Source organism: Halichoerus grypus, chromosome 4 (genome assembly GCF_964656455.1).
Source record: "Halichoerus grypus chromosome 4, mHalGry1.hap1.1, whole genome shotgun sequence".
NCBI classification, from domain to species: domain Eukaryota; kingdom Metazoa; phylum Chordata; class Mammalia; order Carnivora; family Phocidae; genus Halichoerus; species Halichoerus grypus.
Window position 1 is genome coordinate 136762928 of NC_135715.1, and position 13306 is coordinate 136776233.

Consider the following 13306-nt stretch of genomic DNA (forward strand, 5'->3'; position numbering starts at 1 on the left):
TTAAACTTTATGGGCCAGAGGTCTCTGTTCCAACTCTGACAATGTAGCAGGAAAGTAGCCACAGATAATATGTAAATGAATAAGCAAGGCAGGATTCCAAAAAATGTTATTTCCAACAAGAATCTGGCCTTCTGGTGATATTTTGTCCCAGTTCTAAACAAATAGTTTTAAATCTTTTCTTAACCTTAAGCTAATTCTCCAATTTCCTGGAAACTGAAGAGACCCTTATCATTATAACCTTCAGTACAAAACTTTGATTCCTATCTTTTTTTTTTTTTAAACAGGAGAAAATCAAATTTAATAGGCATATGTACAGGGAATCCACATGAACATGAGATTCCCGATTCCTATTTTATCAGTCTACTACATTTAATGTTTTCTCCCCTAGTCCTTTTACTACCTGATACAAATCAAAACCAAAGAGCCCTTTTCAGCTTACATACCTTTTGGACAACAGTATAAAGAAGTATTTATTAAATAAAAATTATTCTTACAGAGTAAAATATGGGTCACTTGCCTGAATACCAAAGGGCTGATCTCTGATGTTCATGTCATCTTTGGCATATCTATTAAGTAGAGAATACGTACAAACACAATATTAAGAACAATTTAATAAATTAAACAGCAGTTATTCTGAAAACAGTTTTATAATTCTAAATACATTATAAAATATGTAACTTCAATAAATACACAGAACTAGGAAATCTATTTAGTAATTCCAAACACCACTTATTATTAATTGTCCAGTTTGATGATTTGTGATTTTTTTTTTTTTTTAAAGATTTTATTTATTTATCTGACAGAGAGAGACACAGCGAAAGAGGGAACACAAGCAGGGGGAGTGGGAGAGGGAGAAGCAGGCTTCCCGCCGAGCAGGGAGCCCAATGCAAGGCTCGATCCCAGGACCCTGGGATCATGACCTGAGCCGAAGGCAGACGCTCAATGACTGAGCCACCCAGGTGCCCCTGATGATTTGTGATTTTAAAAAAATGAAAACTATATAAAATTAAAGTCTATGATCAAGTAAATTAGTTGTATAAAACAAATACCTTTAACATTAGTTGCCTGCACTAGTGAACGAAAAGACAATATAAGATGGGATATTAGATAAAGTTGGTGATATATATTTCATCTTTTTTTTTAAAGTTTTTTTTTTAAGATTTTATTTATTTATTTGACAGAGAGAGACACAGCAAGAGAGGGAACACAAGCAGGGGAGGGAGAGTGGGAGAAGCAGGCTTCCCACTGAGCAGGGAGCCCAATGCGGGGCTCGATCCCAGGACCCTGGGATCATGACCTGAGCCGAAGGCAGACGCTTAACGACTGAGCCACCCAGGCGCCCCGTGATATATATTTCATCTTAAAAGAAAACTGGCTCTTACTTTTCTCGGGGGGCTCCTTTCTGCCATTCAAATTTGTATTCGGTCTCTCCTTCTGTTTCTTCTTTCTAAAAACATTCATAAAGAAGTCTTTCAATTTTTCCATAAAACTACAATCTATTGCCAAGTAAATCCAAACACAGAAAATAGTACTTTACCTCTTTGTTTTCTTGATTGCAGATCAAAGATATGGGAGGGAAAAAAAGGTAGATCAAGTTAAAAACTTCAACATTAAAGTCTGCTATCATATACTATACTATGATGTCATGGTATTTAATTGTAACTTTTAAGAAATTATTGGTTTGACCTTTTTTTTTCTTCTTTCACAAGATAAAATTCAAATCACTAAAGGATAAATACAATATTGAATGAGACCGTATGCAGTAAGCATGTTAATTCCTAGTTTTTAAACTTTTATATTTTTTGGGCGCCTGGGTGGCTCAGTTGGTTAAGCGACTGCCTTCGGCTCAGGTCATGATCCTGGAGTCCCGGGATCGAGTCCCGCATCGGGCTCCCTCCTCAGCGGGGAGTCTGCTTCTCCCTCTGACCCTCCTCCCTCTCGTGCTCTCTGTCCCTCATTCTCTCTCTCGCAAATAAATAAATAAAATCTAAAATCTTTAAAAAATAAATAAATAAATAAAATAAACTTTTATATTTTTCATTGACAAAATATTATGCTATCTATAAGTATATTCAGTAAGAAGGACTAAAGATGTATACACAAATTATAAAAAAATAAATGCACTTCTGCTGATGCTGACATTTTTTCCTCCTCAAAGGTCAAGTCATTAAAAATGTCAAGTCACGAAATATTACTAGATTAGACAATTATTTTTACTATTTATTCTATTGTACTGAATTCAGTATTTTAAAATTATCTTTACAGAATAATAGCAATTTTAAAAGATGAAGAGCAACTTTTATGTATGTATGTATTTATTTATTTAAAGATTATTTATATATAAATTTATTTATTTATTTAGAGAGAACACAAGCAGGGAAAGGGAGAGAGAATCCTAAGCAGACTCTGTGCTGAGCATGGAGCCCAACACAGGGCTCAATCTCATGACCCTGAGATCATGACCTGAGCCCAAATCAAGAGTTTGACACTTAACCGACTGAGCCACCCAGGAGCCCCAAAAGATGAAGAGCAATTTTTTTTTTTTTAAAGATTTTATTTATTTATTTGACAGAGAGAGACAGTGAGAGAGGGAACACAAGCAGGCGGAGTGGGAGAGGGAGAAGCAGGCTTCCCGCCGAGCAGGGAGCCCAATGCGGGGCTCGATCCCAGGGCTCTGGGATCATGACCTGAGCCGAAGGCAGACGCTTAACAACTGAGCCACCCAGGCGCCCCGAAGAGCAATTTTTAAAAAAATGTCTGTCATAATAGTTCTCAATCTTTAGTTGTCAACACATCAAAGACTAAAAAAAAGGAAATGAAGCAAGTACCTTTTTTAGCTCCTGGTGGGGCCTCATACATGAAATTAAGGCCATTCTTTACACGCTCATCTCCCATAAGCAACCTAAATTAAACAAGAGAGTTAACAATTTTACATAGGAGGAAAAAAATTACAGAATAACCGTTCCCCATCTCTCACAACCCTAAGGGAGTTAAGAGAAAATATTTTTATTAGAGATAAAGTTCCAAAACTTTACTTCACTGATTAGATAACATCTGAAGTACATGAATGGGAAGTCAAACAGTACTGCCTCTTTAGTAACTGGTTTTAATTTGAGACTTTCTCATTACCTGAGAGATCTTCGCCCTTCCAACAGAAAAGGGGAAAAATGCCATGGTCACTCTCACATGCTTTTCTTAAACTTTGAAATGCTATGGAAATAATGACAGCTTTGAAATCCTATATGGCAGCACAAATTTGGAATTAAGTTAAATAGTGCCAACATTTTTTCTTAATTGTGAGGGATCAAACAGTTTTGGAAAAATGAGTCTCTCTGGAATTTCTTTGGAAAGTCAAATCCAATTAATGCTTGTAATAAGAGTCAAAGTCAATAGGAGAATCAAATTCTTTGATGAAGCCAAAGAGGAGAGAACAGTTTAAAGATATTCTACAACAGGTTAATTACTATGATGGAATCAATGTCTGCTGCACCTCAAAAATCATTTTCTTTCTAGTTCTAACACTGAAAATTGCCAGTTTGGGTTCTGTTTAGAGAGATATGCAGTGACTTTTTTTTAAAAAAGCTCTGCAATAAATTGAATGCCTGGTTGAGTTAAAGTTTTAATTCATAAGATCCAAGTAAGTCCTGATTATAAAGATGAAAGCTAAAGAGTGAATAGAATCTCCTCTTATACTTGAAAAAGGCAATCACAAAGGGTATATTACATAATTATAATTCTTCTCTTATTTCCATTGGAATTTATAAAGAACCGTAAAAAAAAAAAAAAAAGGAGAGCAAAAAAAAAAAAAAGGAAGAGAGCAAAAGGATGACAGATCTATATCCATACAATGGAATATTATTTTGCAATAAAAAGGAATGAACTACTGATACATGCTACAAAATAGATGAACTTCAAAAACATTATACTAAGTGAAAGAAGCCAGTCACAAAAGACCATTTATATGTATGATCCCATTTATATGCCAAGTTCAGAACAGGCAAATCTACAGAGACAGAAAGTAAATTAGTGGTTACTTAGTGTTGACAGGTAGAGGGACAGGGTGTGGGAATGGGAAGTGACTGCTAACGGGTACAATATTTCTTTTTCAGATGATGAAAACGTTCTGATATTAGATTACGGTGATGGCTCCAAAACTCTGTAAATATATATACTTAAAGCCAACATACACTTTTAACAAATTATATCTTAAATTAACACCATTTTAAAAGTTAAAATCAAGCATATGAAAAGCTCAGTATCATTAGTTATTAGAGAAATATAAACCATAGAGAAATATAAATTAAAACCATGAGATACCACTGCATACTAATTAGGATGGCTATTATGAAAAAAAAAAGGAAAATAATAAACACTGGCAAGGACATGGAGAAAATGGAACCCTGGTGCATTATTGGTAGGAATGTAAAATGGTGCAGCTACTATGGAAGAGTTTGGTGGTCCTTTAAAAGCTAGATACAGAATTGCTATATGATCCAGCAAATCTATTCCTAAGTATATACCTAAAGGAACTGAAAGCAGGGACTTGAACAGATAGATATTTGCATGCCAATGTTTACAGAAGCATTACTCACAATAGCCAAAAGGCAGAAGCAACTCAAGTGTCTATCCATGGATGGATGGATAAACAAAATATGGTATATACATACAATGGAATATTAATCAGCCATAAAAAGAAAAAAGTTCTGACACATGCTACAATATGGATGAATCTTGAACACATTGTGCTAAGTGAAATAAGTCAGACGCAAAGAGAAAATATTTTTATTCTACTTATAGGAAGCACCTATAACAGGCAAATTCAAAGAGACAGAAAGTAAAATAGTGGTTACCAGGGGCTGGACATAGGTGCCAAGCTGGGAGAATCTGAGGTCAAAAGCCAAAGGCCAAAACTGAAACAATCTGAGCACCAAAATAAGTAACAATAGTATTGGATTATAACCCATTAAATAAATACCTGAGTCCATACTGATAGAAATAAATAATTAAATAAATAACTAAAGGAGGGAAAGGGAAAATTCTTTTTTCCACAGGAATTCAAATTTTAAAATGTAGAAGGAATGAGAGGAATAGATTAGAATACCACAGTAATAACGGATGCAGGCAATATCCACCAGTGAATGCTAAATTAGTGAACAATGGTTCAAGGAAGAACAGGGTATTTGTATAGCTTCAAATATTAAATTACAAAGAGAATAAAGTAACTCTCTTTTAAGATAAAGAATAAACAACGGGTGCCTGACTGGTTCAGTTGGTAGAACGTGCAATTCTTTTTTTTTTTTTTTTTTTTTATTTATTTATCTGAGAGAGAGAATGGGAGACAGAGAGCATGAGAGGGGGAGGATCAGAGGGAGAAGCAGACTCCCCACTGAGCAGGGAGTCCGATGCGGGACTCGATCCCGGGACTCCAGGATCATGACCTGAGCCGAAGGCAGTTGCTTAACCAACTGAGCCACCCAGGCGCCCTAGAACGTGCAATTCTTGATTTCAGGGTCTTGAGTTCAAGCCTCATGCTGGGCATGGAGCCTACTTAATTAAAAAAAAAGAATAAGCAGTATAATCTGTTGCAAACCTACTTTTCCACTTCCACTATCTCTTTATCAGCCTAACTCAACTATTGGCTGCTTCCCTGAACACCCTCTCTACTTTCCCCCTGTGATCTTTAATAAGCTTTTACTATATGTAAATCAGGGTTTCTCAACAGTGATGCTACTGACATTTTGGACCAGATCATTCTTTGCTGTGTGGGGCTGTCCTGCATATTGTAGGCTGTTTTGTTTTGTTTTGTTTGTTTTCTCTGAATGTAGGTTGTTTTGCAGCATCCCTAGTCTCCACTCCTTAGATGTTGGTAGCAGCCAACCTCTGAGTTGTGACAATCAAAAATATGTCCGAACACTGCCACAGGTCCCCTGGCAAGGGCATGGGGTGTATGTGGGGGCAATAATGGTCTTCAGATAGAACCACAGATCTAAATCCTCAACATTCTTCATAGTTCAGCTCAAATGTCACTTCTTTCATGAAGTCTTACTTTGTTATCCCAAATTATTATTCTGTCCTACATTAGCATGCTACAGTTTTTAAAACATTTGTTTTTAATATATCAGTTATTATATTCAGCTTTGAACTATAATACTTAGTAGATATTCCTGAGGGCAGAGACAAACTACATATCACACTTTTATAAGCCCCTATAACAAAAAGGCCTATTTATTGTCTTGCATGGAAGGTACTCAATAAAAGTTAACCAGATTAAACTGAATTAGTGAGAAAAGTACTTAATTGAAACTAAAAGTTTTATTTCTATAATTTCACTCTTGATATACTATATTTTAAAGAGAATATTTAGTAAGTTTAGTAGTACTTATATTTCATATTTTGATGAAAAACAGAAATGAGCTGAAGAAAGTATGGTCTATATAACTAAAGCACCACTATTCACTTGCTTGATTAACCAAGAGCAACCAGCTTGAGTTAGACTTGCTAATATAAACATAAAATGACAATAAATAAAGGGCAGGTCCTATGCTAGAATAAACCAATAAAGGACTCTAGCTATGATTCTGCCATTAATAGAGCAACGACATGCAGGTCAAGTAGAGTCACTTCATTTTACTTCTTGAAGGTGTCCTGTGCATCTCTTCATTTCAGTGTATGCTGAAGAAATATCTTGTAAGCAGTCTCAGTAGTTCGAGTGTAGACTTTCATTGTTCTTCCAAGCTTTACCTAAGTTGGGATTTGCTCATAAACTGTATATGGAGTCACATCAACGTATGTTTTATGTGAATTATGGGTAAGGTTGGAAAAAGTGGCAATGTACAGATATAAGAGTAAAAAGGGTACCAGGAAATAGAATCCTATCATTGGGGCATTCAATTCAAAAAAAGCTAATTTAATACATGATTTAATAAGTGATTATTCTCATGCAACTGATTATTCTAAAAACACTAGCATATAAGCAAAATAAGTCAATCAGAGAAAGACAATTATCATATGATCTCACTGATATGTGGAATTTAAGAAACAAAACACGATCATAGGGGAAGAGAGGGAAAAATAAAACAAGACAAAAATCAGAGAGGGAGACAAACCGTAAGAAACTCTTAATCATAGGAAACAAACTGAGGGTTGCTGGAGGGGAGGCGAGTGGGGGGATGGGGTAACTGGGTGATGGACTTTAAGGAGGGCACGTGATGTAATGAGAACTGGGTATTATACAAGACTGATGAATCACTGAACTCTACCTATGAAACTAATAATACATTACATGTTAATTAATTGAATTAAAAAAAAAGCCAACCATACACACACAAATAAAACCACTAGCATAGTGGAATTTCTTACCTATTATCATATGATTCTTGTTCTTTAAGATACTGTTGCATTAATTCTTCTTGTTTCTTCTTATCATATGATATTTTTTGTTCTGCCATCCATACCTAAATTAATAAAGTAAAAAATTTAAGTTAAATAAAAAGTTTGCTTTTCTTTATAATAAAATATAAAATGTTACCATACATAGTTTACAACATAACCTATTTGGCAATAATGACATCACCACAAAAAAACAGCTAAAAAGTCTGATTTGTGCCTTGATACAGGTCCTTAAATCTAGTCATTCAAAACAGCTAAACTTTCAGGCAAAAATATCAAACTTAAGAACCACTTTGAGCACCTGTGGTACAACAGCTTCTTGCACTGAGTCTCTGTGTTATCTCAGAGAAGAGAATGACCATCTCTCTATATGGAACATGTCTAGTCTGGAACATGTCTAGTCTAGAAAACATCTAGGGTACAACCAGTAGGAATAAATAATGCCCACCAATGCCAATGGGTAACACAGACACTCCAAAAGAGGAGAAATGGAGGATAAGGAAAAGAAAAAAGAAAAGAAATTGAAAGGTAATTGTAGAAAAAAGGGAAGAGACAAGAGAGGAAACAGAGACAACACAGAGATGCGTCAAATGTCTTGGAGTTGCTCAAGGGCACCACACCACAGGCTGAATGTGTCCCCATGTGAAATCCTCAAAATCATAAAAGTGGTGGAGGTAAAAAGCCCATACAACTTATTCAAGGATACTTAATCAGGTTATTTCTAGGTTTAAAAGATATCAATGCCTTCCTACTGCTTTTACAGTAAAGGACACAGTATTTGACAACCATTCAATGTAAACAGCAAGTCAAAACTTTCTCTCCAAACATGCTAAGTTTTAAGAAGGTAAACTGGAGGACAAATACTTACATTGATAAAATTATAATTATTAATTATGGGGGCAGATAGGTGTGGTGAAGAGGGTGTGGGACAAACTGCCATTACTCAATTTTAGAAGCAAAAGAGGGGTAGTTACCAGTATTTTAGTAGTGATAAAAAAGGAAGGTTCTAAGGGGACACTGTTTTAGATGTGGACAAGAAGGAATTCATATGGAAATAAAAGCAAAAACAGAAATGAAAAGAGAATTCTTCAGGGACAACATATACCAGAAATTTCTTTCGGTACAAGTTTCCTGAAAGTTTCTTCCACTGACTTCATACTTACCAACGTAACGTTACAGAACAAAAAAAACCCCTACACTTGGAATAGGCAATAAAAAGCCACATTTGGAATTTTCACTGTAGCTCAAAGTGAAAACAGCTGCAACAAAGACATCAGGGTGTCACCGCCTCGTAGAATAACACATTAATAATATTCAAATGAATAACATATTATTTCTAACAGAATACCATTTATTTAAAGCTCTAGATTTTACAAAGTTATTTATTAGTCTCAATTGCTCAAGAGCTTAAATACATATTGAGTACCATGGACTGGAATAAAAATAAAACACACTTTTGCCTTAAAAATGCTCAGAATCTAATAAAAAAATTATATAACTTTTCTGTATGTTTAAGCTATTTCATAATAAGAAAAATGAATTGGGTAAATAATAATAAAGTTTGATATCAGGATAATAGAAATATGCCCAAGATAAATAGAACAAGATAGTGATTAGAGGACAGGAGGAAGTCTGGTATAATGGAATGCTTTCTAGCAAGTTCTGGTTTTTAGAAGTTAATTTTTTTTAAAGATTTATTTATTTTATTTTAGAGAGAGGGGGGAGAGAGAATCTGAAGCAGACTCCCCACTGAGTGCAGCGCCTGACAGGAGGCTCGATCTCACAAACCCAAAATCGTGACCCGAGCTGAACCAAGAGTTGGACACTCAACCATGTGAGCCACCCAGGCACCCCTAGAGGTTAATTTTTAAATTAAGTAACTACATTCATAGGTAGCCAAGGTTATAATTTCTTATAATCTTTCCGAAGATGTTCTAATGCATATATACATAAAATTACACATATATGTATATATATAAAACAAACATACACACTCTTTTCATAAATGGTAACATATACTGCATACATGCACACAGAATATGCATAAAGTAAAACCGAATATCATGGAGATCATTCCTAGATCAGTAAATAAAAGCTTTCCTGGTTTTGGGGGAGGACAGGCTGAATATCATTCCACTGTGGAGCTATCTCATCATTTATTTAATTAATCTCCTGCTGTACTGATGGGCATTTAAGTAATTTCCAATCTTTTGCCATTATAAACTCTGCTTCAACAAATAACCCCATACATAAATAATTTCATACATGTTAAGCAGGGTTTTGAAGAGGATCAAAATTTTGCCAAGGAAAAAACAGGGTAAGATACTACCAGTAGAGGGAACAACTCAAAGGCCCAGATGTGTAAAATAGGAATTAAGTAGTTTGATATTACTGGAGTATAAAATCTGAGGAAGAACAGCAATAGGGGATGAAGAAGGAAAAATAAACTGAAGTTAGATAACTAGGACTTAATCCTGTAGTATTTTATTTTATTTTATTTTATTTTATTATTATTTTTTTTAATCCTGTAGTATTTTAATAAGGAGCCAAAAGAGATCAGAATTGTGTTTTAAAAAGACCACTCTATGGAAACAACCCAAATATTCATCAACTGATAAATGGATAAATAAAATGTGCTATATCCATACAATGGAATTATTCAGCAATAAAAAGGAATACAATACCGATACATTCTACAACACGGATGAACTTCTAAAACATTATACTAAGAAAAAGAAACGATTCATAAAAGGCCACATATTGCATGATTCCATTTATAGGAAATGTTCAGAATAGGCAAACCTACAGAAACAGAAAGCAAGTTAGTCGTTACCTAGGGAGGGGGAGCAGGGAAGGTTAAGGACAAAAGGAGAGTGACTACTAACAGACACAGCGTTTTTGGGGAGGTGATGAAAATGTTCTATAATTGTTTGTGGTGGTGACTGCACAAATCCAAGAATATACTAAAAACCACTAAATAGTACACTTTAAGTGGGTGATTGTATGGTATGTGAATTATATCTCAATAAAACTGCCAAATTAAAAAAATATTATTCTGATGGCTACATAGAGAATGGGGTCAAGAGGGGTCAAGACTGGAGTAAAAAAAAAAAAAAAAACCTGTTACGAAATTTAACAGTTTAGGTGGAAGATGATGAGGGTCTAAGCTAAGAAACAGGCAGTAGTGACGAAGAGGAGAGATGAATTCAAGAGATATTTGTAAGGTAAGACAAATAGAATTTATTAGCTACCTAGATAAAGGGGTGATGGAATCTTGAATTTCTGGCTTCGGTGTCAGGATGAAGGATTTGTGTTACTACCTCTATTTCCTACTAATATGAGATAGGAAGTATAAAAAGAAGAGCAGATTTAGGATGAAAGATATATCCATTTCAGATATGTTGAGTTTGAGATGCCTGTAATATACCAAGATGACACTGTTTAGTATATAGTTGTCTTGAGGTGCCTTAAGCTAGGGGGAGAAAACTTAGAATGTAGATTTGAGAGTCGAGAGTAGAGAGGGAGTAGCTAAAACCATGAAATTGGATGTGATTGTCTGGGAAAGCATATAAAGGCACAGGCCAAGGATGAAGCTCTGGGTAACACATGTATTTTAGGGTCAGGCTACAAATAAAGTTTGTGTGTAGAGGCAATTAGCATTTTACTGAGCAATCCCTCTACGTGGTGGGCTCCGTGCTAGGTGGTACTTTGTTTCAAAACCTTTATATACCATCTTATTTAGTCCTTAAAACAATTTCTCAAGGCAAGGTAACTGATACTGGTCATTTTAAATTTACAGATTAGGAGATGGGGATAAGGGATATTAAATATTTGTGAAAGGTCTCAGGGCTAAAAGTGACTGTGCTGAAATAACTAGAATCCAGGTCTGATTCCAAGGTCAGACTTTTCCTACTTGACCACTCTTGCTTTCCACTGTCACACTATTCAGCATTGTTTTTCTGTACTGAACCGAGTAGGCCTGTAACCGATTATTTAAAAAGCCAAAACGGGGGCGCCTGGCTGGCTCAGTCGCAGGGCGTGTAACTCCTGATCTCGGGGATCGTGAGTTCGAGCCCCACGTTGGTTGTAGAGATTACTTTAAAAAATATAAGCAAATACAAAAATAAAACCAAACGTCGTCGTGTATCTGAGCCTAATGTAACACTGTGTATACTTCAATTAAAAAATAGTAAGTAAAATAAACAGCCAAACTTCAAAGAGATCATCAGACGCTACATTACCGGGTGGGATAAAAAGAGGAACAAGAGGTGACTTTATTTCCCTTTTAAGAGTTATCTTAAATAAACAGGGAATCACCTTTGGACAGGATGGCAGAGCTCAGAAGCCACGATCTCTGGGAACCAGAATCAGCTGAGGAAGTAATGAGTAACCCTATGATCAGACTTCTTCATATCTTAAAGATTTACTTTCTAGCTGACAAGCCGACCGAGCAGACGAAGGCTGCCCATCTTCTGGCTGATGTAGAATAGGCGTCGAGGGCCAGCTTTGTCAGCGAGTTTCTCAGCGGAGAAGAAGGGGCGAGAAGACCAGGGCTTTAGGCCTGGGGAAGAGGTGACTGTCCCAGGAATCCCAGAGACACCACCACTTTCACCTCCAGCAGCCCCTGGGAACCCAGACGCCAAAGGCCAGAACCCTCCCCTGCTCCCCCTACTTACTTTTTTGATATTGGACTTGGAGGCGGGATGAAAGTCCTTCTTGCACATGAAATTGGCGAAAGACTTCCCCATCCTAAAGCCTAAGCTGGGGAAGGTAGCCGCGGGACCTGTGAACAACGTAAACAAACACTGCCGCCTAACCGGAACTGCGCCACCAGGGCGAGCGGGAACTTCCGCGGTCAAAGGTGACAGCTTCCGGCGACTAGCGCCTCCGCCGACCCCAGCACGCCCTTCCCCCTTTCATTGAGGGTAGGTCCTAGGCCGGGGGAGGGGCGTGAACGGGGGAGGGGCGTGCGTAGCGGAGGTGCGAAGTGGGCAGCCGCGAGGGGCCGCGCGGGCGGGACCGAGGGGCTGCGGGAGGTGCCACCGGTCTGAGGGGAGCGGGCTGTGGGCTGAGCGCCGCCAGCTGGGGTGTGGAGTGTGTGCTGGGTGGGAAGGGGTGTTTGAAGTTTGAGCCCTTTAGTCTGGACTCTGACTCGGGTTCCATGAAGTTTTCCGCACCGATTTTCTCGTCTGCGTTGTGAAAACAGTAATTCTCGCCAAAACTGTAGTACGTTCGTATGGATCAAACGATGTGATGTTTCTGAAAGCTCTTGGTGAACTAAAGCATATAAAATAGAATGCCAACTCCACAAGAGCGAGGATTATATTTTGTTACCAGCTGTACGGTGTCTGGTTCAGAAAGATGTTCATAAACATTTGTTGAATGATGAATGCGTACTAGGAGTTCGTAAAGGCTCTCAAACCTTCCCTTTCTAAGTGGGCTAGGTGTTTTCCTAACTAGGTGGCATGTTTCCTTAGCTTCTCGGAGGACGCCTGTTAAGCCAGCACTGATCATCTCGTGCCGCTTGACGGCCCTTGAGACTCCAAGGTTTTCATTGGACGTGGCTGCTACCTCTGTAGGGATCCACCAACCCAGTCCTCTCTCAGGGAGGCAGTGGGTGTGATAGCAAGAATAAACCTTTTGTGAGAAATTTACTCTTCTGTCCAGTAATAACTATAACAGCTTTTTTTTTGCGTGTCTGGTATGTTTCATGCACTATGCAAAAAAGCTTTACATATTGTCTTATTAAATTCTAATAACAGCCTCCTGAGATATTTACCGACGAGACAGAAGGCTTAGATAGAGATTAAATAGCCTGCCAAGGATATGCAGTGGTAGAAATAACTTTGGAACACAAAGAAAAGGCGATCCAGGACATAAAGTTTGAGATTCACACAGAAAAGAATAGCAGCTATCC

The 13306-nt window shown here is 37.2% G+C and overlaps 2 protein-coding genes across 3 annotated transcripts in view; one reads left to right on the top strand and one right to left on the bottom strand.

The window, feature by feature from the left end:
- Positions 1–12245, bottom strand: part of CIRSR (corepressor of RBPJ and splicing regulator) — a 37815-nt gene extending 25570 nt beyond the window's left edge. Inside the window, exons 1-6 of the mRNA XM_036075796.2 lie at positions 12066–12245; positions 7360–7454; positions 2829–2902; positions 1538–1548; positions 1383–1447; positions 518–566 (exon numbers count right to left, since the gene is read on the bottom strand). Coding sequence (XP_035931689.2) covers positions 518–566; positions 1383–1447; positions 1538–1548; positions 2829–2902; positions 7360–7454; positions 12066–12137 — 366 coding nt within the window. The 5' untranslated portion in view covers positions 12138–12245. The remainder of the gene's footprint in view (positions 1–517; positions 567–1382; positions 1448–1537; positions 1549–2828; positions 2903–7359; positions 7455–12065) is intronic.
- Positions 12231–13306, top strand: part of SCRN3 (secernin 3) — a 31661-nt gene continuing 30585 nt past the window's right edge. For both annotated transcript variants that reach the window (XM_078071008.1, XM_078071009.1), the window contains exon 1: positions 12231–12314. The gene's annotated coding sequence lies outside the window, so the exon portion shown is untranslated. The remainder of the gene's footprint in view (positions 12315–13306) is intronic.